The sequence below is a fragment of the Chrysochloris asiatica genome, unplaced genomic scaffold (assembly GCF_000296735.1).
Source record: "Chrysochloris asiatica unplaced genomic scaffold, ChrAsi1.0 scaffold00104, whole genome shotgun sequence".
Taxonomy (NCBI): Eukaryota; Metazoa; Chordata; class Mammalia; order Afrosoricida; family Chrysochloridae; genus Chrysochloris; species Chrysochloris asiatica.
Genome location: NW_006408622.1, coordinates 8,730,254 through 8,754,655, shown reverse-complemented (window position 1 = coordinate 8,754,655; position 24,402 = coordinate 8,730,254). Strand labels below are relative to the sequence as shown.

Below are 24,402 nucleotides of genomic sequence, written 5' to 3'. Positions count from 1 at the left end.
GCCATAAAAGACCCTCGAGATCATTTGGTCTGGCCCTGCCAAGGCAACCACAGTTCCAGCCATCACACTTATTACTGTTAAGTGCCATCAAGCCATCACATTAGGGGTGAGTTAATTAAATGTTTGAAAAATAGAAGGCTAATTTTCAAGTTGATAATTTTGTATGGCCCTCGAATTATGACATAAATTTTGGCAGAAAAATGGTTCCTCACTCTTGGTCTAGAAGATGAAGGAAGGAAAGAGGACAAGAGGATAGAAGATGAGATATAAGTCTGGAGAAGTAAGAATAGTCTGTGAGTGAGTTTAGATTGGAAGCGGAGAAGGAGACCCCAGTAGTCCTCCAGAGAATGAAGCTACCCTGCACAGGAAGCAGGGAGCAGGGAGCAGGCATAGAAGACTGGGTTAGGAATTCCAATCCAACAGGATGTTGTTATTAAGTGATTTTGAGGTGATTCTGACCCATAGCGACCCTCTCTAGGGTTTCCAAGGAGCAGCTGGCGAGCTTGAATCACCAACCTTGCAGTTCAAACAACTTTGCAGTCTGACGCATTAGCCCACAGCGCCACTCCAGGACTCCCATCAAACAGGATAGGTTGGAAAAATGAGAGAATTAAGTGAGGCCCAGAGTTTTCTGGCTTAGGCAGAGATAAATAGTGGGGCCCTTCACCTGAAAAAAGGCCTATGTTTTGGGGAATCTTATCTGACAAAGTCCTCCAGAACCCACCATACCTGACACAGGCTCTCACACCTCACCTGACAGATTCAATTCTAGAAGTGTGTCCTGAGCATGTGATCAACCCTCAGACTGATAGCTTCCAGGTTCTATCTTGAGCCAATCTCTTCTGATAGAAAAGAACCAAGCAAGCAGAGCTCAGAGGGACCTACTACCACCAAGACAGACGAGCCAGGAGTGGAGAGTTTCCTTTGGCTCTGGGGTCCCTGTACTGTGAAGCTCCAAGATGCAGTGAAAGATGGAGACCAAGACATGGACTGTTCACGGACTACTGGGCCTACAGATGCTCAAAGGAAATAAGGACCTTTCTCCAGAGTCAGCGCTCCGAGTTTGTTCTTATAATCTCCTAAACTGCAAAAATAAACTTCTGTTTGTTCAGATATAATACAAACTTAAGAGAATATTTTCTCTAGGAGCGGTAAATAATTATAATGTACATTTCTTCTGCTTAAAATAGTTTATTAAATAGACAACACAGTAGTATTTTAAGAAAATATGTCACGAAAGCATAGAATCATATTAATTTTATACTTTTGTAGATTAATATACAATTAATCTCTATAGACCTGAAAGACTCAGTTCCAGTTTATTTTTTATATGTTATTTACCTTTTGGTTATATTGCTAAAGAAACAAATCCCTCTCCCTTCTTCTGTTAAAAAAAACAAAAAACAAAAAAACCCTTCTGTTTGTTAAAGTCATTCCCCTGTGATATTTGTTACAGCAGCACTGGATGACTTAGACAAACACTTGATCAGAGTACAAGAACCAGGAGGCTGACTTGGCTCAGGACAACTGCCTGTACCTGATCTAAGAGGCTCCCGAGACAGCACCAGGTAAGCCCAGACAGCTATAATGAGTCTGGCTTTCCCTTGATGAGAGCTCACACTACCCACTTAGCCACACCCGATCCCAATGTAGAAGGCCCACAGGAGGCCCAGGGAGCTAGAGTGGAGCGCAGGCAGGTAGTAAGATTTGACGCTTTCAGGAGTCCAGCTCAGTGTTACACCCCCGAGTCTATGTGGCGAGAGCTCAGGCCTCACCAGCCATCAGCATTCCTGAACTACAGCTTGCCCCTCTCATGTCACTTCAAAAGCCCAGGGGTCCAACTAGTGCTTGTGCCAGGCTTCTAAGAAACCATCCAAGCCCAGGTCTATATACCTCTGCCTCAGGTAGACAGCCCAGGAGTGGACACAGGTGTGAATACTGCACCTAGAAGACCCAGCTCTGCCTACCTGTGTCCAACCCGAGTGCCTCACACTGCAGCATTACATACCTGTTAGAGAACGCCTCCAGACATCTCAGCTGATAGACTAACACGTGCCCACCAGTCTGTTCCTGACTCCTCACACCTCCAATGACAGACCCAGTCCAACTCAGATTCTTCAGACCTTCCTTCTCGAAAGCGGCAGGACTTTGAACATGAGCCTGGTCCCTCAGGTCTGACCTGACTCCGCTTTTCATGTCTCACACACAGATCCAGCACTACTTACCTCAGCTTAACCTCAGCACCAACAACCTCCCGGAGGGTTCTCAAGACCTCGATGGACAAGAGCATCTCTATAGATGTCCTGTGACCCACCCATGTTCCCCAGGCCTTATCTCTGAGACCCAAGTCTACAGGGATTAACCAGAAAGCAGGTACACATGGGCTTACTTGTGTTTACTTACTAATCTGTAGTGTACAAGTAAGCCTATGTATACCTTATTGGGCAGCTTGTTCCTGCGTACCACTGTCCAAAGTCCAAATTGGCCAAAGCCCTCACTTGAGGAAGTCACATCCACCTACTAATGTCTTAACAACCTGGGTCACCAAAGGCCTTCTATGAGAGACTCAGAACACTCTGCTCCACCCCAGGGCCACAAGCCTAATATGAGAGCCTGTTCTCTCTACCTGGGCTTAACCCTTTCCTTCAAGCTTCACCATACAGACCCAGGGGCATACACTTTTGCCTGAATCCAACTCCCAAAAGAGCCAACTCAACTTATATTCAACCATGGCTCCTCAGGCCTCCCAACCATACTTGATGGGCCAGTCTATGACTCACCCAGGTCTTCAAGCACATCATACAAACCAGCTGGTTCTATTTAACTTGACCATGACTTTTTAGATCTCTAGAACAGATCCAGTTTTGTGACCCTACTCTGATCCTGGCTCTGCAGACCTTCCCTGACAAACTTGTTCTACCTACCTGAGTCTAACTTATGCTCTTCAGATCTGATAAAGACTCAAGTCTACAAACCTCTCCACCGATCTTACCTGACTCAGTTCCTGTGAGAGACCACAACTTTTCAGACCTCACCCAGGAGATGCAGTTCTATATACCTAAGTGTGGCCTGTGGGTTAATGCACTGGACTATAAAGTTGGCGGTTCAAGCTCACCAGACGCTCCTAGGAAACCCTATGCAGGGTCGCTATGGGTCAGAACCGACTCGACGGCACTTAACAACAACAACAACAACAACAACACATACCCTTTAACCTCACCTCAGAAAGCCAGGTCTACTCATTTGTAGCTGATCCCAGTTCCTGGGGATCTCACCTGAGAAGCCAAACTCTATCTGCCTGTGTTCGCTTCATATTCTCAGAGGTCATTGGAGATACAGAGTTTCTAGGGGAGCTGAATTGTAGCTCCTCAGACCTCAGGACAGTTGAATGACCCTAATTGATTTTTCAGGCTAGCCAACCTTGCTCACCCTTGCTTTCATGGACTTTTTCTGTCAAACTTAGCTCTACCCACAGACGTAATCCTAGCTCCAGACTTCAGAGCACAAACCAGAGCATAGCCTTAGCAGCTCAGATCTTACCTGTGAGACCCAGAAGTGCAAACCTGTGTCTCACCAGAACACCTGAAACCCAGGCTTCATAAAACCCTCCTAAATGGCTGTAATTCTCATTGCTTTCCCCGACTCCAGATTTTCAGTCCTGTCCCTGTGAGGACCCTGGTACCAGCCACCTCTCCCAGCAGCACAGCTGCTTAGATATCACCTGAAACACAGTTATCACTGGGCCCAGTCATGGGTTTTCAGTCCTTACTGGTCAAAGCTTGCCCTCCTGTGTAGGACTCCAGTGTCCTTACCTGACTAAGCCAGTTCTGCCTACATGTGCCGAAGTCTGGCTTCTCATCAGGCCTCACCTGAAACACCCAGATAGACCCACTTCAGTCCGATTCCCACTTCTGGGATGACACATGACACTGAGGTGAGCCTTGGGAGAGACCAGTACTTCCAAACAGTATCTGAGTGCCTCAGGCCTCTGGGCACCTCATCATGCAGACACAGGTCTCTAGACCTTTGCTTACCATAAGCCTCTTTAAGAACACTCAGTCCATGTGTCTGTGCTCCCCCTGCCCCAGCTCCCCAGTTCTCTCACGCCTTGCTCTCATCTGAGCTGCTCAGACCATATCTCTGTCAGAATCGTCTCTTCCAATCTCACTTCAGAGCCTATGCGTGGCCCGATTACACTATCTCGCCTAAGCCCTAAACTGTCACCTGTCCCTGGTAGCTCACTCCTTAGACTTCACCTCTGGATGCAGCTATGCACTCCGGTCTCCGGTGGCTCAGGCAGGTCCCTCCCCTAGCCACTGTGGTAGATCTGTTAAATCTGGTCCAGGTTTCTGTGTGCTCGACCTGGCCACTTCATCCTCACTCACCATCCCAGCTCCAGGCTCCTGTGCTTAATGTCATATCATTGCCAGACCCTACAAGGAGACCACCCCTGTCCCTATCCTGACTCATCTCTGCATGTAGGCAGTCACGGTACTGAGAGCTGGGTTTCCTGCCTCCCCACCACCTGCTCAGGCTCCAGTCCCCAGGGAGGAGGTGGGGGCTCCCTTTCCTCCTTTATCGAGCATGAAACATTGGCTGGAAGCTGCACAGTCTCTCTCATCTGAGCAGAAAATGGACTCTGTGCCTTTCCAAGGATGGGTGTAACAGATCCCACTGTTCGAACATGTTTAACTCATTACACACATGGATCCCTTAGGACATTAAGATTGAATTCTCTCCCAGACCTTGGTAGAAAAAGGCCCTTAGAGCATTTAAAGTCAGGTATTTACACTGTGGGCACTGCTACCAGGCAAAGAGCGTCCAGTACAGAGGAGAAAACAGACCCAGTGGGGAAGGCCCACAAATGGATGATGTCCTGTGCACTGGGCCTGCCGTGGCCACGTGGTTGAGCCATACCCACTGTATCACAGCACCCTGCCCAGACACCTAGACATACCCACTGTATCACAGCACCCCCACACCCCAAGCCTCCCCTGCATTCCACATCCAGAGCTCAAGCTCACAGCTCTTCTGGTGCCACGGATGCACGCAGATGAGCCCGCCAAGAAAACCACGGTTCATGGCTTGGTACCGGCCACGGCTCCAGCAGAGGGGAGTCCTCATCTGTTGCTATAAGCATCTCTGCTTAAGGTGTGGGTTGTCTGGGCAACCCACACCCTGGCGCCTCAGACCTGGCCCTTCCTCACTGCAGTCCTACAACACTTCCTACAGCTACTTCTACTCAGGACTAAGCTGCCAGACCTCCTGTCTCACCCTGCCCCTTGACCTTTACAGACCACAGCTGCAGCTCACAGAAAGGTCATCACTGAGAATAACTCAGCCTCAGCTCAGTGAGGGTGAGGGGTGGCTCCGATTACCTGACAGCGGGTGCTGTTGGCAAGCACCCAGGGACGTACCAGCTTGGCCTCACAAGCTCTGCTTTGCCCTCGGGTAAGAAGCTGAGCCTTCTTCCTGGCTGAGCTGTTCTCGCCCCACAAGCCTAAGAACTGTGGCCTTTCCCAAAGCCAGAGGTACCACAGGTGCTCCATGTTAACGCTGACCTGACCTCACAGGCCCCTCCTCTGTGGCTCAAGCATCATGATGTGAAAATGAACACAATTCACCCAGTACAGAGGGCCATTACTTACATCCCAGAACTCAAACATGTTTTGAGGGTCAATTCCAAACTCCTTCACTTTGGTCTAAAAAGGACAAAGAGGGAGAGAAGAAATGAAGTGTTTATTATGTGGACAGGAAAGGGTGGGCAGGAACAGGAACCTCAGGCTGTGAGGAGTTGTGTGGACTAAGTCACACGTGTGTCTTCACCTTCCTCAGAGCCCCAAGTGGGACAGGGATGGAGCAGGACCGGCCCCACCCCAGAGTTGAACATCAGGCACCAGCCCCCTCCTGCTGAGGGGGGCTGCACATTCAGTGGGAAGACCTGGCCCCCACAGTCTTCTCTCTAAGAGTCATTTCTTGGGCCTATCAGGGACACCAGAAAATGACCCCAGGATACATGGGAAGCCACGCATGGGCAGGAGCCATACAGCCAGGACATCTGCCCACACTTCTAGTGTCCAGGATGGTGACTGCGCCCCAGGAAACCTTTATGGAAGGATGCCTGACTGTGTTCCTCAAAACTCCACTTTCTGTACTCACTCCCAACAGGAGAACCCCCCTGGGCCCCCAGGAGGCAGACAATGGTGTTAAGGTCAACCAGCCTGTAGATGTCCTCCTGTTTCCCCCATGGGCAGACCAGCACTGTAGGCTGGGTGTGCTGAAGGCAGAGGCTGGAGGAAATTGTCAAGACACAGCTCAGCATAATGTCCACCACATAGCAAGCTCTCATGGCAAGGGCAGATGGTAAAAGCCTGCAGGCAGATGGCCCATTTCTGATGCCAGCATCGGTAATCAGAGCAAAAAGCTGCATCCTTATGTGAGGGCGTAACATCCTTATGTGAGAAGCAAAATGCATCCCAACCTCTGTCATATTCCATTTGGGTATTTATTTGGAGATGGCCCAGTGGCAGCAACCAAGAGAAGTCATGAAGGCTGAGACATTGGTCAGGTTTGGACAGGAATAACATAATCTGCAAGTCCCTTGTCGGGGCTGCAAAGGTTTGAAGGGGTGATGTCAGAAAAGACAAGGACGACTTACAACTCACATCACAGGCAACCAACCATTCTATACCATCAGCTGGACCAACATTCTCCAAACCCATGAACTACATGGGTTATATATTCTGATAGGCCATGACCTTGATGGGCCAAGAGCCTTCCAGGGAGATAGTATGGGAGGACACGTACCGTGTTGGTAGACAGGGCGACAAAGTGCTTCGCAACCGCAGAAGGCTGTAAGAGACAGAGCAAGTGTGACAAACATACCCCAAGAGGGACTGCCCAGCACAGTGATTTTTCTACCTCTGGTGAAACCAAAACCCCTGGAGGGATTGTTTTCTCAGTCCTTAGTTCTGAGGTTACTGCAAGAGTCCCACAGAGGTCAGTCTCATCTTCCCAACCCCCTGGTGTGGCCAGGAGTAGAGGATTCCGAAGGGTTAAGGGGCTTGGAGGTCAGCACCATGGAAAGGGCCCTTAGCCAGTTAGAATAGGTTCTGCCACATTTGCTGTGTCTGGAGGTGGATCAAGCCAAAGATGAGCAATCAACCAGAAAAGGCAGGCGTCAGAAGGTCTGTCTTCTACTTCCAACTTCACGAGAAGCTGGACCAAGTCTGGTCTCTCAGGTGGGTGGTTAGGTTCTTCCCAGTCCACAAACTGACCATCACCCAGCTCAGCACAAGGGAGGCCCATCTACTCACATCCTTTGCCGACATGAGGAACCATTCCTTTGCTGTCTCTGCATTTGTGATGGTCTCCTGAGTGGTAAAGGTCTGCAGGCCAGAGAGCAAAGCCGTCAGTCCCCAAGCTCAGGCCAGGGTAAAACCCTGATCTAGGGGTCGGCATGAAGCCACAACAGGGCCCAGTTTCACAAGGACCACACACATGGGTCAATGCTAGTTAACACAGAGAATCACTTTGTGTTCAGCAAAACTGTGTTTGGGGCTGTTGCTAAGTGACGCTGAGTCAGTTCTGACTTGTAGCGACCCTGTATAAGGTTTCCAAGGAGCAGCTGGTGAGTTCGTACTGCTGACCTGGAGATTAACAATCCAGTGTTTGTTCTACAGAACCACACCAAGACTCCAATGTGTCTGGACAGGGGTCTGCAAATAGCAATGTTACCCTGTGATTCCAGGAGTTCATACAGCCACCCCTCCCCAGCTGTCAAAGGCCAGGAGAAGGACTGAAGCCATGCGGGGCTCTCTGAAGCCTACACTAGGCTGCATCAGATTTCTCAGACTTCTAAGCATTCGTGCAAATAAAGAGGGCATGAATGACAACAAACAAAATCCCTACATTATCAGGACATGGCTCTGGGGTCCGAAAGCAACAAATACTGGGGACAAATATGTAAGAAAAAGAAGAGCAGATCCCACAAGTGAGTGGGCATGGCTTTCAAACAAATTGCTTGCTGCCAAACAAGTGAAAGACTGAGGGCAGCTATGCAGGCCCACAAAGTGTGGGTCACTGAGAATGGGTCCAGTGAAGGGCTGGGCAAAGCATCCTATCCACCCAACCTCTAACACAAGCACACAGGGCTAAAGAGCCAGGCAGTGGGTGGCAACCATACCTTTGAAGCAATGATGAACAGGGAGGACTCTGGGTTCAGGGAGGCAAGGGTTTTGGTAATGTGGGTCCCATCAATGTTGGAAACAAACCAGACGCGAGGACCATGTGAAGAGTACGACTTAAGGGCTTCAGTCACCATGAGGGGTCCCTGTGAGAAGACACAGCATCAGAGAACAAGATTTTGGCGCCCACAAGGGTGGGAGAGGGACCACCAGGAACAACCCCTCACCGCATCCCAAGGTAGACCTCTCCTCACCAGGTCAGAGCCACCGATACCGATGTTGATGACATCTGTAATGGGCTTGCCTGTGTAGCCCTTCCAGTCACCACTGCGGACACGCTGGAACAGAGGGGAGACGTCATTAGCCATGCTCCCTTGTAAAGCCACGGCTCAGAATTAACACTACTTCTGGGTCCTTGCTACTACCTCAGTCCCAAATTTCAGACCCTCAGAAGAGTCTCTTTAAAAACAAAAGGATCCATTGCTTATATTATTACTTCCCCCCTGTATTTAGTTTATAATTGATTTGTTTTGTTATTGTCAATCTACACCATTTCAATAGTTTCTACAGGGACAGTTCGGTGACAATGACTACAACCTTTGAGTTGTACAGCCACACTCACTTTCCTTCTCTGAGTTGTCCCCTCCGGTCAACATAAACTCACACCCCTCAAGTTTCATACTGAATGTTGCCAGCTGCTGTTGTCAGCCTGATCCCACACAGAGAGATCTTAAAACAATGCTATGCTCAAGGCAGACAATCTCTATACTAGGGAAGCTAAATAATTGTTTGGCTCTATGGAGACTTCTGGGAATATTTTTGGTTTCAGATTTAAAGATTACCTCAGGGCTACCAGTAGTTATAGGGGTTTATCCAACCGCGACAACTACAGAAAATTTGGAAGCCATGAGAATTTAAAAGGCTATTTCTGCATTTTCTCCCTTCTGATCAGAATCCTTTATGGAATCTTTGATCAGCAATAGTAGTTGGACATAACTTTTGGTCTCATGGCAAAAGAGGCAGGGATCTCTTGAGACCACAGTAGCCTATCCTTGTCACTCTCACTACCAACTAGACCCTATTCAGAGTAACACTGTGGAATTTGCAAAACCAAGATGAGCTCTCAGCAAAAGCCATGTGCTAGGATTTTTCTGTGCTGAGGACAGAAATATCAGACATGCAGCCAACTCCAAATGGCCTCTTCTGGCCTCCTGATATTTACATGACCCCCCCCACACACATACACTAACAGGGCTGACATATGTGACTATCAGGGTAATGTAAGAATGACAGTTTGATTTAGGAGGCTAGATCATAAAAGACCATGCAGTTTCTGCCTCATTCTCTTGCATCACTGATTTTGGGGAGGTCGGCCTTCATATTCTGAGGGCACTCAAGCAGTCCTATGAAGAAGACTATGTGGCAAGGAACTGAGTTCTCCCTTCCAAGAGCCAGCACCAGTCACGAATGAAAAGAGATGGTTTGGATGGTGCTCAGAGACATTATGCTGATGGGAAATAAGCCAACCAAAAAATTGTATAACCTCACTTAAAAAGACAAAAAGCAGCAAATGTATTAAGACCAAAGTTAACTGGTGCTTACCAGGGACTGGATGGGGGAGAAAACGGGGTTAACTGTGATGGAAAAATCATATTGATAAGATTAAATAGCTGATTATTACAATTGCTATCAATAAGTTGGATGCCTATAAAAAGTTAAATTGACAGAACTTGTGTGATAGAAAGTACAACCAAGCAAGCACCTTGGAAGTTGGTTCCATGGTTTGAAGGTTTAGGGTCATGGTTTCATGACACATCCAAGTTAATTAACCTAATAGCATATTTAGTGCTTCTAGCTACCTCTTAGTTCCCTACGTAATGCCTAGGGTGTCTTCAGAGCTTCTCAATTTGCCTGATGCATGAGAACGAGAGTCAGGTACAGTGTGACTAATTACTTCTGACTCCTCCATTTGTTATGAGACCAGAACTGGATGGTGTCCAAGTATCATTACTGAACACTGTGATCAAATATCTTGATCAAAAGGGGGGCCAATACAGAGTAAAATTTCAAATTTCCTGGCCTCAACAAAGTCTTTCTGCAGCCATGAAGGCTGAATGAAACCCTGGCATCATCTTGAGATAATCTTTAAATCTGAAACAAAAAATATTCTCTGATATCTTAAAATCAACAGTTCAGCTTAACTAATAAAGAATATCCACCTTGAACCTTATGCTCTTTCGAGATCTTCCGATATGAGATCAACATGACAATAGGAACTGGAAAGATTGGACAGGAAACTTAAGTGACAGAGAGTTTAACGAAGGGAGAACAACTCAGAAAAGGAGGGCAGGGATGATTGCACAACTGGAATGCACCCATGTCCCTGAATTGTACCCGTAGAAGCTGGTGAATTGGTCTGTTCTGTTGTATAAATTCTCAACAACAAAAAGTTAAACAAACAAACATGCAAACTGGTCTGGACATGTAGATGTAGAATGAATCTAGCACCAATTCTATGCAGGAGAGGAAGGTTCGACATTTATGGTTGTTAAATAACTTTGCCTCGATGTCCTCATAATTCTCAGAGCATCTCTCAGTTAATCATGACCCATTAAAGAAAGTACAGAGACTACACAAATCAGGGTAGCCATTAAGGAAAACTAGTTCAGAGAACAGTGGCTTGAAGAAAGATTCCAATGAGGCAGAAATTAGACCAGTCTCTCCCTTTCAATTTTCTTTACCAATTCTGGACACCAACTGTCCGTCCACTCTACTTCCCTACTGACCACACAGAACTCACAGACAATAGTCATGATTATGGGGTTTACTAAGGAAGTTAATAGGATCAGGAATGGTCAGGATACAGTTCTTCAGTGAGACCAGTCTCGTCCCACAAGCATGCTGCTCTCTTGGATCCTTCTCAGCCACTCAGACAGTGTTATAAAGTTCTTTTAGAAATGCCAATAAACGCCCAAGGGGCACATCACTCCTTCATAAACCTCAGTCCAAAAGGTGCTTGGCTCTAGCTGATTAAGTGCCTGGAGACAACTCACTCCACAAGCAAACCTTCTAAGAACTTTACTTGTTCTGTGGGCTTGGAAGCCTACCACTCTTCCTTGTACTCTTAGGGCCACTGCTTCAAAACTGTTTTCTCTGGTTTCACAGTGCTCTGTGTCTCCTAAACCAAGGAGGTCAGAGGGCAGGGATCTTGGGCTCCAAAGGATGTGCACCCCACTCTTGGCTCTTCTTTCTTGAAGGTAGTTAAATCCTCATTCCTGCATCTGAGATGAGGGCTCATTTAAAACCCAGCAGGATGATAAAACTGACCAATTCCCACACCCCACACCCCCTACTTGCATGGTCCCATCCAGTTATTTGCAGGGAAATCACTGCACTACACCTTGTCAAACAGCCTATTGAGAAGTACAAATAGTAAGGGACAGAAGCATCCAGCCATAAAAAAGCTAGCACTCATTCCTCAAGGTCAGCAGTTTGAAACTACCAGCTGTCTGGCAGGAGAAAGATGAGGCTTTCTGCTCCCATAAAGATTCACAGCCTTGGAAACCCGTACAGGGTCGCTATGAGTTGGAACCGACTCCACGGCACATAACCACCACTACAATTACTAGTGAGAGTCCTAGTGTGGCGCTATGGGTTAATGCACTACACTGCAAAGTTGTTTGAGCCACAAGGTCAGCAGTTCAAGCTCACCAGCCGCTCCATGGAAACCCTATACAGGATCTCTATGGGTTGGAACTGACTTGTCAGCACTTAACAACAACAATTACTGTGAGCCATCTCGGAAGTGAATCCTTCAGACCCCACCAACCCTTCAGACGACAAACCTCAGCCTGCATTTTGTTTACAACTTCATGACACAGGAGCCAAAAAACTCCTTGCAGAAACACTGCAAATCCCTGACCAGCAGAAATGTTGACTGTTGTTTTAAATTGTTATATTTTAGGGTAATTATTTTAGGGTAACACAGCAATAAGAAACTAGTACCCACACCTTTCCCAAAACCAACAAGACCTAGTGTCTTAATTATCTAGAGCTGCTATTAGCAGAAATACCACAAATTGGTGGCTTTAAACTGAAATTTATTCTCCTACTGTTTAGGAAAGGAGCTCTGGTAGCATAATGGTTATGAATTGGGCTGCAAACCTCAAGGTCAGCAGTTCGAAACTACCAGCTGTTCCACAGGAGAAAGATGAGGCTTTCTGCTCCCATAAAGATTTACAGCCTCGGAAACCCTACACAGGGTCGCTATGAGTCGGAACTGACTCCACTGCACATAACTACCAACTAACACTGTTTAGGAGGCTAGAAGTTTGAGTTCGGGCTCTAGGGAAAGGTTTTCTCTCTCTGTCAGCTGAAGATTCTTGTCTCCTTCAAGCTTCTGCTCTTGGATGATCTTCATTACTTAGCATCTCTCTTTCCTCAACTCCACTTGCTGCCTTAGTCTCTTTTATGTCTTAAAAAGAGACCAACTTCGAATGTATTCTTTGGTTGTTTAAATGATTATATATTCCTGAGTATTTGTGTGCACATCCCCCCTGCCAATAAAACAAAACAAAACAGAACACAAGAGGGAATAGAAGCAAATACTGTTGAATGATGATGCAGGGAGGAAATTGTAATCATTGCAGTGAAACAATGTTGTAATGCCAATGTTCTCCCACGTAAGCTATCACTCAATTCACATTAAAAAGTTAAAGAAAAAAAAGAGGCTGACTTCACAAAAGGACAAATATTATATAAGACCATTATTGTAACAGCTTAAAAAAAGATACCCATACTAACAGGAAAAAAAAGGGACTGATTTATGATACATCCTGTACTAATCTTGCCTCATTAACATAACTAAAACAAATCTATTCCCAAATGGGATTATAATTACAAGTATAAGGCAGGATCAATTCTATAACATCCAGGAACATTAATTTTTTCTTTAAGTAAAAGTAATCTACTAGTGGGAATACAAAATGATACCGTTACTTTGGAAGACTGTCTGGAAGTTTCTTACAAAACTAAACAGAGGCTTACCGCTCAATCCACCAACTGTTCTAGATATTTACCCAGGTGAAATGTAAATGTTTATCTACATAAAAACCTGCTCAGGAATGCTTGTATAGTATCAGCTTTATTCGTAACTGCTAAACATTGGAAACCACCAAGATGTCCGTCAATGAGTGAATGGACCAACTGTGACACACTCGGTTAAAGGACTAGTTAGTATTCAGTAACTGGAGTCTTGGTGTGGTGCTGTGGGTTAATATGCCAGACTGCAAAACATCTGAACTGCAAGGTCGATGGTTCAAGCTCACCAGCTGCTCCTTGGAAACCCTATACAGGGTCGCTATGGGTCAGAATGGACTTGACAGCACTTCACAACAACAATTCAGTAATTAAAAAGAAATGAGCAGGAAAAATAAAAACAAAACAGTCTGACTACCATAAGAACAAGCAAGTTGTTCCCTCGAGAGCCATCAAAGCGAGTGGTCAGGCCCTCTCAAGGTAAACCCGATTCCAAGACTAAAACTCAGGGGAATACACGAGAAGGCATGTGGTCTGACTGGTGACCACGTTAGTCACCGATAAGGGAAAGTGGGGGGAAACCAGCAATAAAGTTGTGAGCTAAATCCGACCACATTCAACAGACTCCTGTTAACCTAGATTGAGACCTGCTTGGCCAGCAGTATGACAAGACCTGGGGACTCCTGGGCCCAGAGACAGTGACATGGCCCCAGAGGACTAGAGCAGAGTGTGAAGCGTCCAGCTGATATGAAATGAGGGGAGATACACAAGAACACCCACACTTGCAGATAGTACCCACTTGACCTGGCTTCAATGGCTGGATGATCAGAACATAACTAGAGGAAGAAAGAAGAGGGAAAAAAGAGTAATCCACTACAATCAGATGAACTTGACCTATGCTTGTGGATGCAGTATGGCAAAGGAGCGAACAAATCTTTACAGTGAGGATCATTCCCATCCCCTTAGTACACATAAGAGTTTTTCTGAGACATAAAAGAGAGTAAGGGTCGACAAGGATGGGTAACTTAGACATTGGCTACTCAAAATGGGGGAGCTCTGGTAGCATAGGGGTTACGAATCGGGCTGCTAACCTCAAGGCCAGCAGTTTGAAACTACCAGCTGTTCTGCGGGAGAAAGATGAGGATTTCTGCTCCCATAAAGATTTGCAGTCTCGGAAACCTGCACAGGGTTGCTATGAGTCAGAACCAACTCCTCAGTACTTAACAACAACAAGTGCAAGAAGTGACTGGCTTACAAGCTTTCAATAGGGAACCTAGTTTCCGAGGGTACAGGGAAAGGTAGAACCTCCACTAAGTGGTATCTAACCTGTCCGGATGGGGATGATAAAAGGTGATGGGAATAAGACTCTTGTGGTTCAAGAGGGAATGATTGCTATCAGGACTGACCGTGAGTGTTGGAAATGTAAAGGTGGACGTTTTCTAACAAAAGGAGTGGAGTGGTTGACTTTGCAGTCCAGGAGAGGATGTCCCTATAACCATCAAGGGAGAAAAGTGAAGTGAGGGACCCTATCTAGAGAAGCAGTGACGCCAGGGATGGAGGCAGACAATGATGTGGAGAGATGGAATGGCTGGGCACTCTAGACTCAGGGAGGGAGAGGGGCTGTGTGCTGGTGGCCAGGGGGCAGGCGTGTGGGGTGTACCCTTTGGTTGTTTGATGATGCATGCAGGGGATTGTAATCATTGCAATGAAATGAAATATGATAGGATGAATGTAAAGATAATGTTCTCCCATGTAAACTATCACTTAATTCACAATAAAAACTTAAAAAGAAATGAATGGAGCAGCTGGGGGCACTGGACTCAGGGAAGGAGAGTGGTTGTGTGCTGATGGTGGTGGGGGGCAGGTCTGTGGGGTGTACCCTTTGGTTATTTGATGATACATGGAGGGGACTGTAATCATTGCAGTGAAATGAAATACAATAGGATGAATGTAAAGCTGATGTTCTCCCATGTAAACCCACATAATTCACAATAAAAACTAAAAAAAAAAAAGAGCTATCACCCCAAGAAAGGACATAGTGGGCACCCTTAAATTCATACTGCTAAGAGAAAAAAGGCAATCTGGAAATGCTATATATACTATGATTCCAGTGGTGTTCTGGTGGCACAGTGGTTTAAGTGCTCATCTGCTAACCAAAAGGTAGGCAGTCTGAACTCACCAGCAGCTCCAAGGAAGAAAGCTGTGGCATTCTGCTTACTTAAAGGTTATAGCCTTGGAAGCATTGTGTTCTACCAGGTCACAGTGAGGTGGAATCAACTCACTGGTAATGGATTTGGTTTTTCTGTGGGGGTGGGGGCGGGTGTGTGTGTTATGATTCCAACTATAAGGCATTCTGGAAAAGGCAAAACTAGAGGGACAGTGAAAAGGTCCGTGATTCCCAGGATGAAGACAGGAGTGGACAGGTGGAGCACAGTGCATTCCCAAGGCAGTGAAAGAATTCTATATGATACTGTAACGGAGGGGCACCTAACATCAAGCATTTGTCAAAAATCCACACAACTGTTCAAGACAAAGAGTGAAGTGGAGCGTGAACTTTGGACTTGAGTTAATAACCATGTATCAGTACTGGTTTATCATCATAACAAATGTTAACACAGTAATGTGAGCTGTTCACAGAAGGAACATTATTGTTCAGGGAACCCTCTATACTTTCTGCACAATTTTCTGTAAACGTAAAACTGCTCTAAATAATAATCTGTTAAAAAATACAAAATCAACTGTCATGAGAAAATATTTGTTAACACAGAAAGAGATAAAATACAATTCTCAGCACCCCAACCTTCAGTGTCTCACCATCAAAGGTTTGTTATAAGCGCCCGGGGCAGTGTGGGTACATGTGTGTATATTGTTCACAGAACTGTGTTGTTGTTGTTAAGTGCCATCACATCAGTTCTGACTCACAGTGACGCTGTATAAGGTTTCCAAGGAGTGGTTGGTGAGTTTGAACCACCAACTTTGTAGTTAACAGTCCAGTACTGATCTTACCAGGACTCCATATAACTACATACATACATCCTTTATTTGACCCGATGAGGCTTTACCACATAGGCAAATCCTGAAACTTTCTTTTTCAACTTCACAGTATACACCTTGGACAGCATGGCAGCTCCCTGACTCCTAACACTGCCCAGGGCTACACTATATTTATGAGGAAGTTTCATTTTCCAGTTCATGGAAAAATGGAGTTGGTTTCCATAAACTTTTTGACAGGCCCTCATTTCTCCTGATTTTACTGGTCTGTCCCAATAAATGATCTCAGGTTTTCTCCATTTTTGCCACTACAAGTGAGGTCAGAGTGGACATCTTCACTCGTCTCTTGGTGAGCTTTGACAAGTTGCCACAGGGAATATTCCTCATAATGGAAATGCTGCCATTCATCAGCAGTTTGGGTTGAACTCTAAATACCCCAGCAGTCTCAATAGGGTATTGCAAGTGCTAGCTCAAGGGAGAGCGTTTCTGGATACATGAGCCAGATCCCTAGTGCCACACCTAAGGAAGCCCGCACAGGTGGATCAGAGAACATCAGACTTCCCCAGTGTGTCAGCTCTGCTTCTCACCACAGACAGCTCGAGATGTCCCTGCCATTACACAGACCAGGTTCCATAAGGGGCATTTAAAATCCCAGATTCCCACCAGGATCCCAAGTCTTCCTCATTCTGGGAAGTCCCACCCCCATGGCAGCCAGGCTGTCAGGATCCAGGCCATGCTCACCTGCTACTGCCTACAGCATCTTCAGACCTGAAAACGGCTCTTGGCCAATCAGACTTTGACCTGCCCCAGGGAGGGCCATTGCTCTCAGAGATCCACGGTGAATGCTTACAGCTGATTCCTCCCAGAGCACGCTGACTCACACAGACACACACGCATACATCACCCGTACAGACACCATCCTTGTATTCCAGGCTTGAGAACATCTGGTTGAGCTTCTCAGCATCACCCCTAGGATACACAGTGGGTACCTCTACCACAGGCCACAGTGGGTTCTTACCATGAACCCTCAGATGTCTATAATCCTGGAAAGAGGCTACCCAGTGGGTGCTATCAGGGGTTCCCTTAGAGTCACGTGCAACACAATTGGACGGAGGCAACGCATCCCAAGTTCAGCAATCACACAGACCACCCGAACCTCAGGCTACAGTGAGGGCTGAGTCCTGCCTCCAAGGAGAGTGGAGGAGCTCCGCACCAGGGCTCCCAGATCCCCATATATAACCAAGGGCAAGTTCAGCCCAGCAGCCACTTACCTCGCAGAAAGACTTCATCTTGTTCAGTACCCTGTTGACCTCTATCATCACATCCTTGCCGTCCACCAGAATGGGTGTGTTGGACCGGTTCCGCAGGGCCACGTGCAGTACTGCTCTGTCCTGGGGATGAGATTCAGAGCATGAAAACACCCACTTCAGGGCACCCACATTTCCAGCTGCACAAAGCCCCGAAATCTACCGAGAAAGGCAAGTCCTGAAGTCTCTGTTAGTACCATGGTCTCCTAACGAGGGCCTACTCATGGTTACAAATTGGGCTTCAAACCGTAAGGTCAGCAGTTCAAAACTACCAGCTGTTCCGCGGGAGAAAGATGAGTCTTTCTGCTCCTGTAAAGATTTACAGCCTCGGAAACCCTGTACAGGATCGCTATGAGTCGGAACCAACTCCACAGCACGTAACAACAACAACTCTGTACTTGTGAGAGTAGAGGCTACCCCAAGGTCCTGGTACAGACCATTGGGGGAAGTGAGGGAGGTGTAGGGAGAACTTGAACAAGTCAAGAACAGATCCTAAGGGCCCATGAGTACTGAAGGCAAGAACAAACATCCAGAGGAAGGAGGAAACAGTGAGCAAAGGTGGAGAGAGGACAACACAGGTCAGAGACAAGTGTAAACAAATGCTTTGTTCTGCTCTGAAAAGGGTCTTCTCTATGACACAGACCAGGTGCCAGGAGGGGCATTTAAAGTTTCCAGATACAGTGGGAGAAAGTGTGGAACAAAATTCAAAATTATTAAAAAAAAAAAAAGACCTGGCTTAATGGTCAGAAAAGACAGGAGAAACCCAAATCTGTGGCCTTAGCCACCTTTCAGATCACCCTCATGGCCCCGATTTTCAGCCAAGCAGTAGACAAGTATAGAGGGAGGACAACAACACTTTTATGGTATGTGTGTTCAACACAGAATGGTTAACCTCTCAAGACCAAAAGGCAACGTTCACCTAAGGACAGGGTTGAGAAGGGAAGGGAAGGAGTGTGAAATGGAAATGAGAAGCACAGGAAGGAAGCAGGATCACTTGTTGCATGGAGAGGATTACAATCATTCAGCTGAAACAAAGTATATGATTTTCTGAATATAAAACTGGCGATCTTCTCTGTAAACCTTCACTCAATTCACACTGTAACTTTCAAATACTGATGATATATACTTTGTGGTTAGTTGGTATTTGAGTCGATCCTGACTGATGGTCACCTCATGTGTGTAGAGTAGGACTGCTCCACAGGGTCCAAGACAGTGACTTTTCATAAGCAAATCATCAGACCTGCCTTCCAAGATGCTTCTGGGTGGGTTTGAATTGTCAACTAGTAATGCAGTATTTCAGTGTTTGTGCTATGTTAGCCAATAAGAGTAGGTTGTATTGGCAGGCAACTTTTTGAAACGTACCCTTTGCCCCTTAGATGTAGAGACATGCAGGCAAATCAAGCTTCCCTCACCAAATGGTCCTATCACCTCCAACTGCCAGAAACCAAACCAGATGCCAAGTCTGTGACAGGTGCCAGGGAGCAGGCCTGGTGACATTTGTGAATAGTACCATTAAGTTGAAGCCAACAGAAGAGTCCTTGAAGGAAAAGACCTCAAGTGGGCAGGAAAAGAATGGTCCTGGGTCTCCAACCCAGTGAGGTTCACTAAGGAGAGCTTCATGGTCCACATTCCACAAGCAAGTCCTACCTCCTCAGAAATGCCCTCTTTAGATGCAGCCTTCCCCTCAACAGATCCCAGAAATGCAGGGATCAGCACCCACCTCACTGGATTATTGTGAGAATGGAAAGTCTGCAGGTTTAGGATTTATAAGGCTCCCAGACCTGACCTTACCATGGTTTCTTATTGACCCCAAGCACTAAGGAGGATGCAGCAAGGATGAGATGCTGGGCCTAGGGGCTCAGGACCACTGTCTCTGGGGACACCATGGTCAACTGGCATAACATAGTGCACACAAAGATAATATTCTTTCTACATCCTACTTTGGTGAGTAGCGACTGGGATCTTCAAAGCTCATAAGTAGCCATTGAATGTGCAACTATTGATCTCTCCATGTGCAGAAGACAGGAAGAGTGATGAAAATGGAAAACTCCTGGAATCAATTAGCCCGGTGGACTAACAGCACACGTGCACCTCAGTCTCCATGCCCCTAAAACCAGAAGAACTAGATGGTGCCTCCCTACCACTATCAACTGCTCTGAAAGGGATCACATTAGAAGGTCCTGGAGAGAATGGGAGACAATGTGGAACACAATTCAAAATTATAAAAAACGACCAGGCTTATAGGTCAGAAAGAGACTGGAGGAACTGAGACTATAATCCTCAACCACGCCTTGTGGTCCAATTTTCAGCCAAGCGGTAGATAGAGATATGGGGGGGGAGGGGACGTAACAATACTAGTAAGGAATGTCACCATGGAATGACTAACCATTGAGATAAAAAAAGGCAACATTTGCCTAATGACAAAGTTCAGAAGGGTCAGGAAGGAGGAATGGAAGTAAGAACCACAGGAGGAAGTGAGATACAGTGGGTATACAGTGGTGGCGGTGGTGGTAGTGATGTGCTGTGGAGTCAGTTCGACTCACAACAACCCCATATAGAATTTCTGAGGCTACAAATCTTTATGGGAGTGGAAAGCCTCATCTTTCTCCTCCAAAACAGCTAGTAGTTTCAAACTGCTGTGGATACATGGAGTGGGTTGCAATCATGGAGATGAAACAAAGTGTATGATTGGATGAATGTAAAGGTGAGCCTTCACTCAATGCACAGTTAAAAAAAAAAAAAAAAAAAAAGCTTGCAGCAAGGATGTATCCTAAGTTTTCCAGAGAGAAGTCTTCCCCCTTCCGGCTTTAGAGGTGAACCTCCCTGAGTAACTATCAGGAAAAGCTCATCAGACCCAACAGCCAGTCTGAGGAAACAGGCGGTCAGGCCCCTCATTAAGTAAAAGCATTGCCTAAGAGAAGGGGTGGGGGTGGGGGAGCCACAGGGCGATGCTGCTGCTAACAACTATATCTCCAAAGAGCTCCAGGGAGTTTGTAAAGCCTCGGGTCCAGTAGGCCAGCTCACCTCAGTGAAGTTGATCTTCTCACCATTGAACATGCGATCCCGGGCAGCCTCCACACCCCTGGACTTGGCCTAGGAAGAGAAGACACTGAGTTCTGGTCCCACCCATGAAGGTTAATACTTCCCCCAATAAGGCTGCTGACAGATAGCTACAGCCTAGCTTCTTCCCTTACTCCTGGAGGAGATGTGTTCAAACATCGCATATGGGGTCCTCATGGATGTTGATCAGAACTTAACCTAGGGATAGGCACCCAAAACTCTGCAATAGCACAAAGGGCCTGGGGGAATTCCTGGAGCCCACTGAGGCTCCCATATTGCGGGTCACAAGTCAAGTCCCAAGAAGCAGCAGCAACTCACCAGGTCCACCAGCATGTGCATCACTTCTTCTGTCACAAGGTTCTTGGAGTAATCCAGTAGAATCTGCCCATGGTTGGTGTTAAGGGTCAAGCTGCAAAAAAATGGCAGGAGAGAAGCTGCTGACCACACACCCTGTCAGCAGGCCTGGGCCAATCTGTCTCCCAGAAGAGCAGCAATAGGAGCTGCTTCTAGAAGAATCATCTTCCCTGGGTCATACCCTAAAAGGGGCCTTGGTGGCCAGGAAAAGTGGTGCTGTCTTATCACCGCTAGGCTAGCCTGCAGCATGTTCACAGGAGCCAGATGCAGACCCTGAGGGGAGAGTTGTCATTCATTTAATACTGAAGGAAAGAGATGAAGGGTGAGGAGGCAGGGAGCTAGTGCAGTGGCCCCTGCCTAAGTCAGGGAGTGACCACTCCCTCCCAGAGCATCTTCTCTGAGACTTCTTTACTCAACACTGATCCCGATGGTAAACTTCGTCTGGAGCCATGAGCCCCCAGCTCCCCGTGGCAGTGGTGGGAGCATCTGAACTCCATTCCCGTCCCCAAGACTGACTCCAACAGATTGCTTCCCGTTTCACTCCTTCCTAGGTTCTAAGACCTCAGTCTCTTCAACAGAAATCCTATCCCAACCCAGTCACTAGGGCTCCTCACAAAAGCCCGGGGTCTGCCCTACCCCTGACCGCACCCCGCATACAGTCCCCAGCCCAGTCTCAGCCAGGAGCTAGGGGAGGGGGCAGCCCTTTCCCGCCTGCAGCTTTGGAATGGGCCGGTCCTCACAATCGCGGAGGGATAAGCTCCTTCTCAAATAGAAAGACTTTATGACCCAGGTTCAGGTGGGCCCCGGGCCATCTTCCACTCCAGCAGCTTGCACAATTACCCAGAGCGTGCAGACGGGGAACTGAGGTCAGGAGAGGAAATGGACACACAACATGGTCAGGAGTGGCGACAGACGGGCTCCGTCCATGGTCCGGGAGGTGTCCGCTACTCCTCAAGATTTATCAGGCCGGGGCCTCTGGAGACCCCATGAGCCCCGGGTACCTCCAAGGAGGCTTCAAGGTCTAGGTGCCGCCTGAGCCTGGGCCCGGGTTCGTGGCTCTCGGGGGCCGCCACCCTTCGGTCCCCCGCGCGCTTGGGCTGCGCGCTCCGATCGCTGTCCCACCCACCCTGGCCTCCGCCTTCGGCCCTGCGCAAGGGGAGCCCGCGCACACCTGAAACGATTGAAGCGTTCCTTGTCAGAGTCGAAAAGACGGCGCAGGTTGAGCTCGGAACCATGCTCGCGGTGCCATTGCTGCAGCTTCTGGAACTGCGGATTCCGGGCGAGGGCAGCCATAGCAGCACCAGTTGGAGACACGGACAGGGACTAGCTAGTAGGAAGAGGAAGGAGCGGCGGGCGGCGCGCAGTGGCCTTTATGGCGCAGGCGCCGGGCCCTGCCCCGCCTACCCGCCCACCTCTCTGCTGCGCTCGCTGTCCGCTAGACGACCTTGCCTGGAGCCATAGCGCTTTCTCCGTTTGCCTTTCCCTTCATCTTGGCGGCCACTTGGCGCTACCACACCTTTGGCCTCTATCCAAAAGTGGCTAGGAAGACGAAGGCCTAGCTTTCCGTGCCTGGGCGTGTTTCTTTCATTCATTCCACAACATTGTACTGATGATCTTACAGGTTTCAGGTAGTGTTCCAGGAGCTATGGAGTCAAGTTAAGTCTGTGGTTAAATAGTCGGTTCCCACGTCTAGCGTGTATTAGGTTTCAGAGGAGGGGCTGGTGGGCTTGAACTGCCAACCTTGTGGATCACAGCCCAGAGCTGATCTTACAGAGCCACATCAGGAGTCCAACCTTGTACATGGTATGCCAAAAAAAAAATAAAAACACAAAATTAAGTGCCATCAAATGGATTTCGACTCATAATGAGCCAGGATAGGGTTTCTGAGCTGTACATTTTTATGGGAGCTGAAAGCCTCTTTCTCAGGCACAGTGGCTGTTGGGTTTGAACTGTCGCCACTGTGTTTAGCAGTTCAGTGCTTATCCTACAGAGTGACCAGGGCATCTTAAAGATTAACCTGCTTATTTCCACTCGGGGCCCTTTGGCATGTTAGGCAAAGGTGATAACCATGCACCACAGAAACAGATAATGGGTAAATTTGTTGTTAAGTGCTATCATTCAGTTAGTACTCATAGTGAGCCTGTATAGGGTTTGAGAGGTGTGACGGATGACTTTGAACCTCCGACCTTGTGGTTTAAACCCACCTTGTGGTCCAGTGTTTTTCCTATAGCACCACACCAGGACTCTATATTGGTAAATGGTGGTGGTGGTTATGTGCCGTGGAGTCAGTTCCGACTCATAGCGACCATGTACAGGGTTTCTGAGGCTGTAAATCTTTACGGAAGCAGAAAGTCTCATCTTTCTCCTGCGGAACAGCTGGTAGTTTCGAACTGCTGACCTGAAGGTTTGTAGCCGGATTCATAACCACTACGCTACCAGAGCTGCTTATATTGATAAATTTGTTGTTGTTGTTGTTAAGTGCCGTCGAGTCGGTTCCGACCCATAGCGACCCTGTACAGGGTTTCCGAGGGTGTAAATCCTTACGGGAGTAGAAAGCCTCATCTTTCTCCCGCGGAGCGGCTGGTAGTTTCGAACCGCTGACCTTACCAGAGCTCTACTAATGAGAAAAAGAAAGCTGGAAAGAACTGAGACTAAACCCAAGAAGCCAACCTCCCTGCCCACCAATCAATTCTGATTCGTTGTGACCCTAAAGGAGAGAGTAGACCTGCCCCAGAGAGTCCCCAAGCTAAGTTCTTTTACCTTAGCAGAAACACCACGTCTTTCCTCCAGCACAGTGGCGAAGTGCTTGGCTGCTAACCAAAAGGTTAATTTGAACCCACCAGTGGCTCTGAAGGAGAAAGATACAGCAGTCTAGTCCCATAAAGATTATAGCCCTTGGAAACTCTGTGAAGTTGCTATGAGTTGGAAATGACTCCTTGGCAATGGGTCTGCTTTTTTAAGTTGGCATCTGAACAAAAATCTGCATAACATGAGGAAGAAAACAAGCCAATTGAGCAAGCAAATCCATCGAAGGAGTGTGGGGAGAAGAAATATTCTAGGCAGAGGGAACTACAAAGAATTCACTGTCATTGAGTGGATTTTGGTTTCTGAGGCTAAATTGTGGCTGGTGGGTTTGAACCTCTAACCTTATAGTTAAGCAGCTAAATGCTTATCCCCCAGTGCCACCAGGGCACAGCAACTGAAAAGGTCACTGAGATGCCTGATGTTGTTAAGTACCATTGAGTCGGTTCTGACTCATAGTGACCCTGGATAGGGTTTCCAAGGAGCGGAAACTGGGGAGTTTGAACCGCTAACCTTGTGGCTCAAAGGGACCTTGTGGCCCACTGCTTTATCCTATGGCACCACACCAGGACTCCAATTCAGATATTTAGATGTTCTAAAAACAGCAAAGAGGTCAATGTGGCTGGAGTGGAGTGAAAGAGGAAAGAGGGGAGTGAGAGAGGGAG

At 47.3% G+C, this 24,402-nt stretch overlaps 1 protein-coding gene across 1 annotated transcript in view; it reads right to left on the bottom strand.

Moving 5' to 3' along the window:
* Positions 1–22,230, bottom strand: part of GPI (glucose-6-phosphate isomerase) — a 28,230-nt gene extending 6,000 nt beyond the window's left edge. The window contains exons 1-9 of the mRNA XM_006867393.1: positions 22,107–22,230; positions 20,900–20,990; positions 20,546–20,614; positions 17,486–17,605; positions 8,441–8,524; positions 8,186–8,332; positions 7,317–7,388; positions 6,808–6,852; positions 5,649–5,702 (exon numbers count right to left, since the gene is read on the bottom strand). Coding sequence (XP_006867455.1) covers positions 5,649–5,702; positions 6,808–6,852; positions 7,317–7,388; positions 8,186–8,332; positions 8,441–8,524; positions 17,486–17,605; positions 20,546–20,614; positions 20,900–20,990; positions 22,107–22,228 — 804 coding nt within the window. The 5' untranslated portion in view covers positions 22,229–22,230. The remainder of the gene's footprint in view (positions 1–5,648; positions 5,703–6,807; positions 6,853–7,316; positions 7,389–8,185; positions 8,333–8,440; positions 8,525–17,485; positions 17,606–20,545; positions 20,615–20,899; positions 20,991–22,106) is intronic.
* Positions 22,231–24,402: the final 2,172 nt, after the last annotated feature.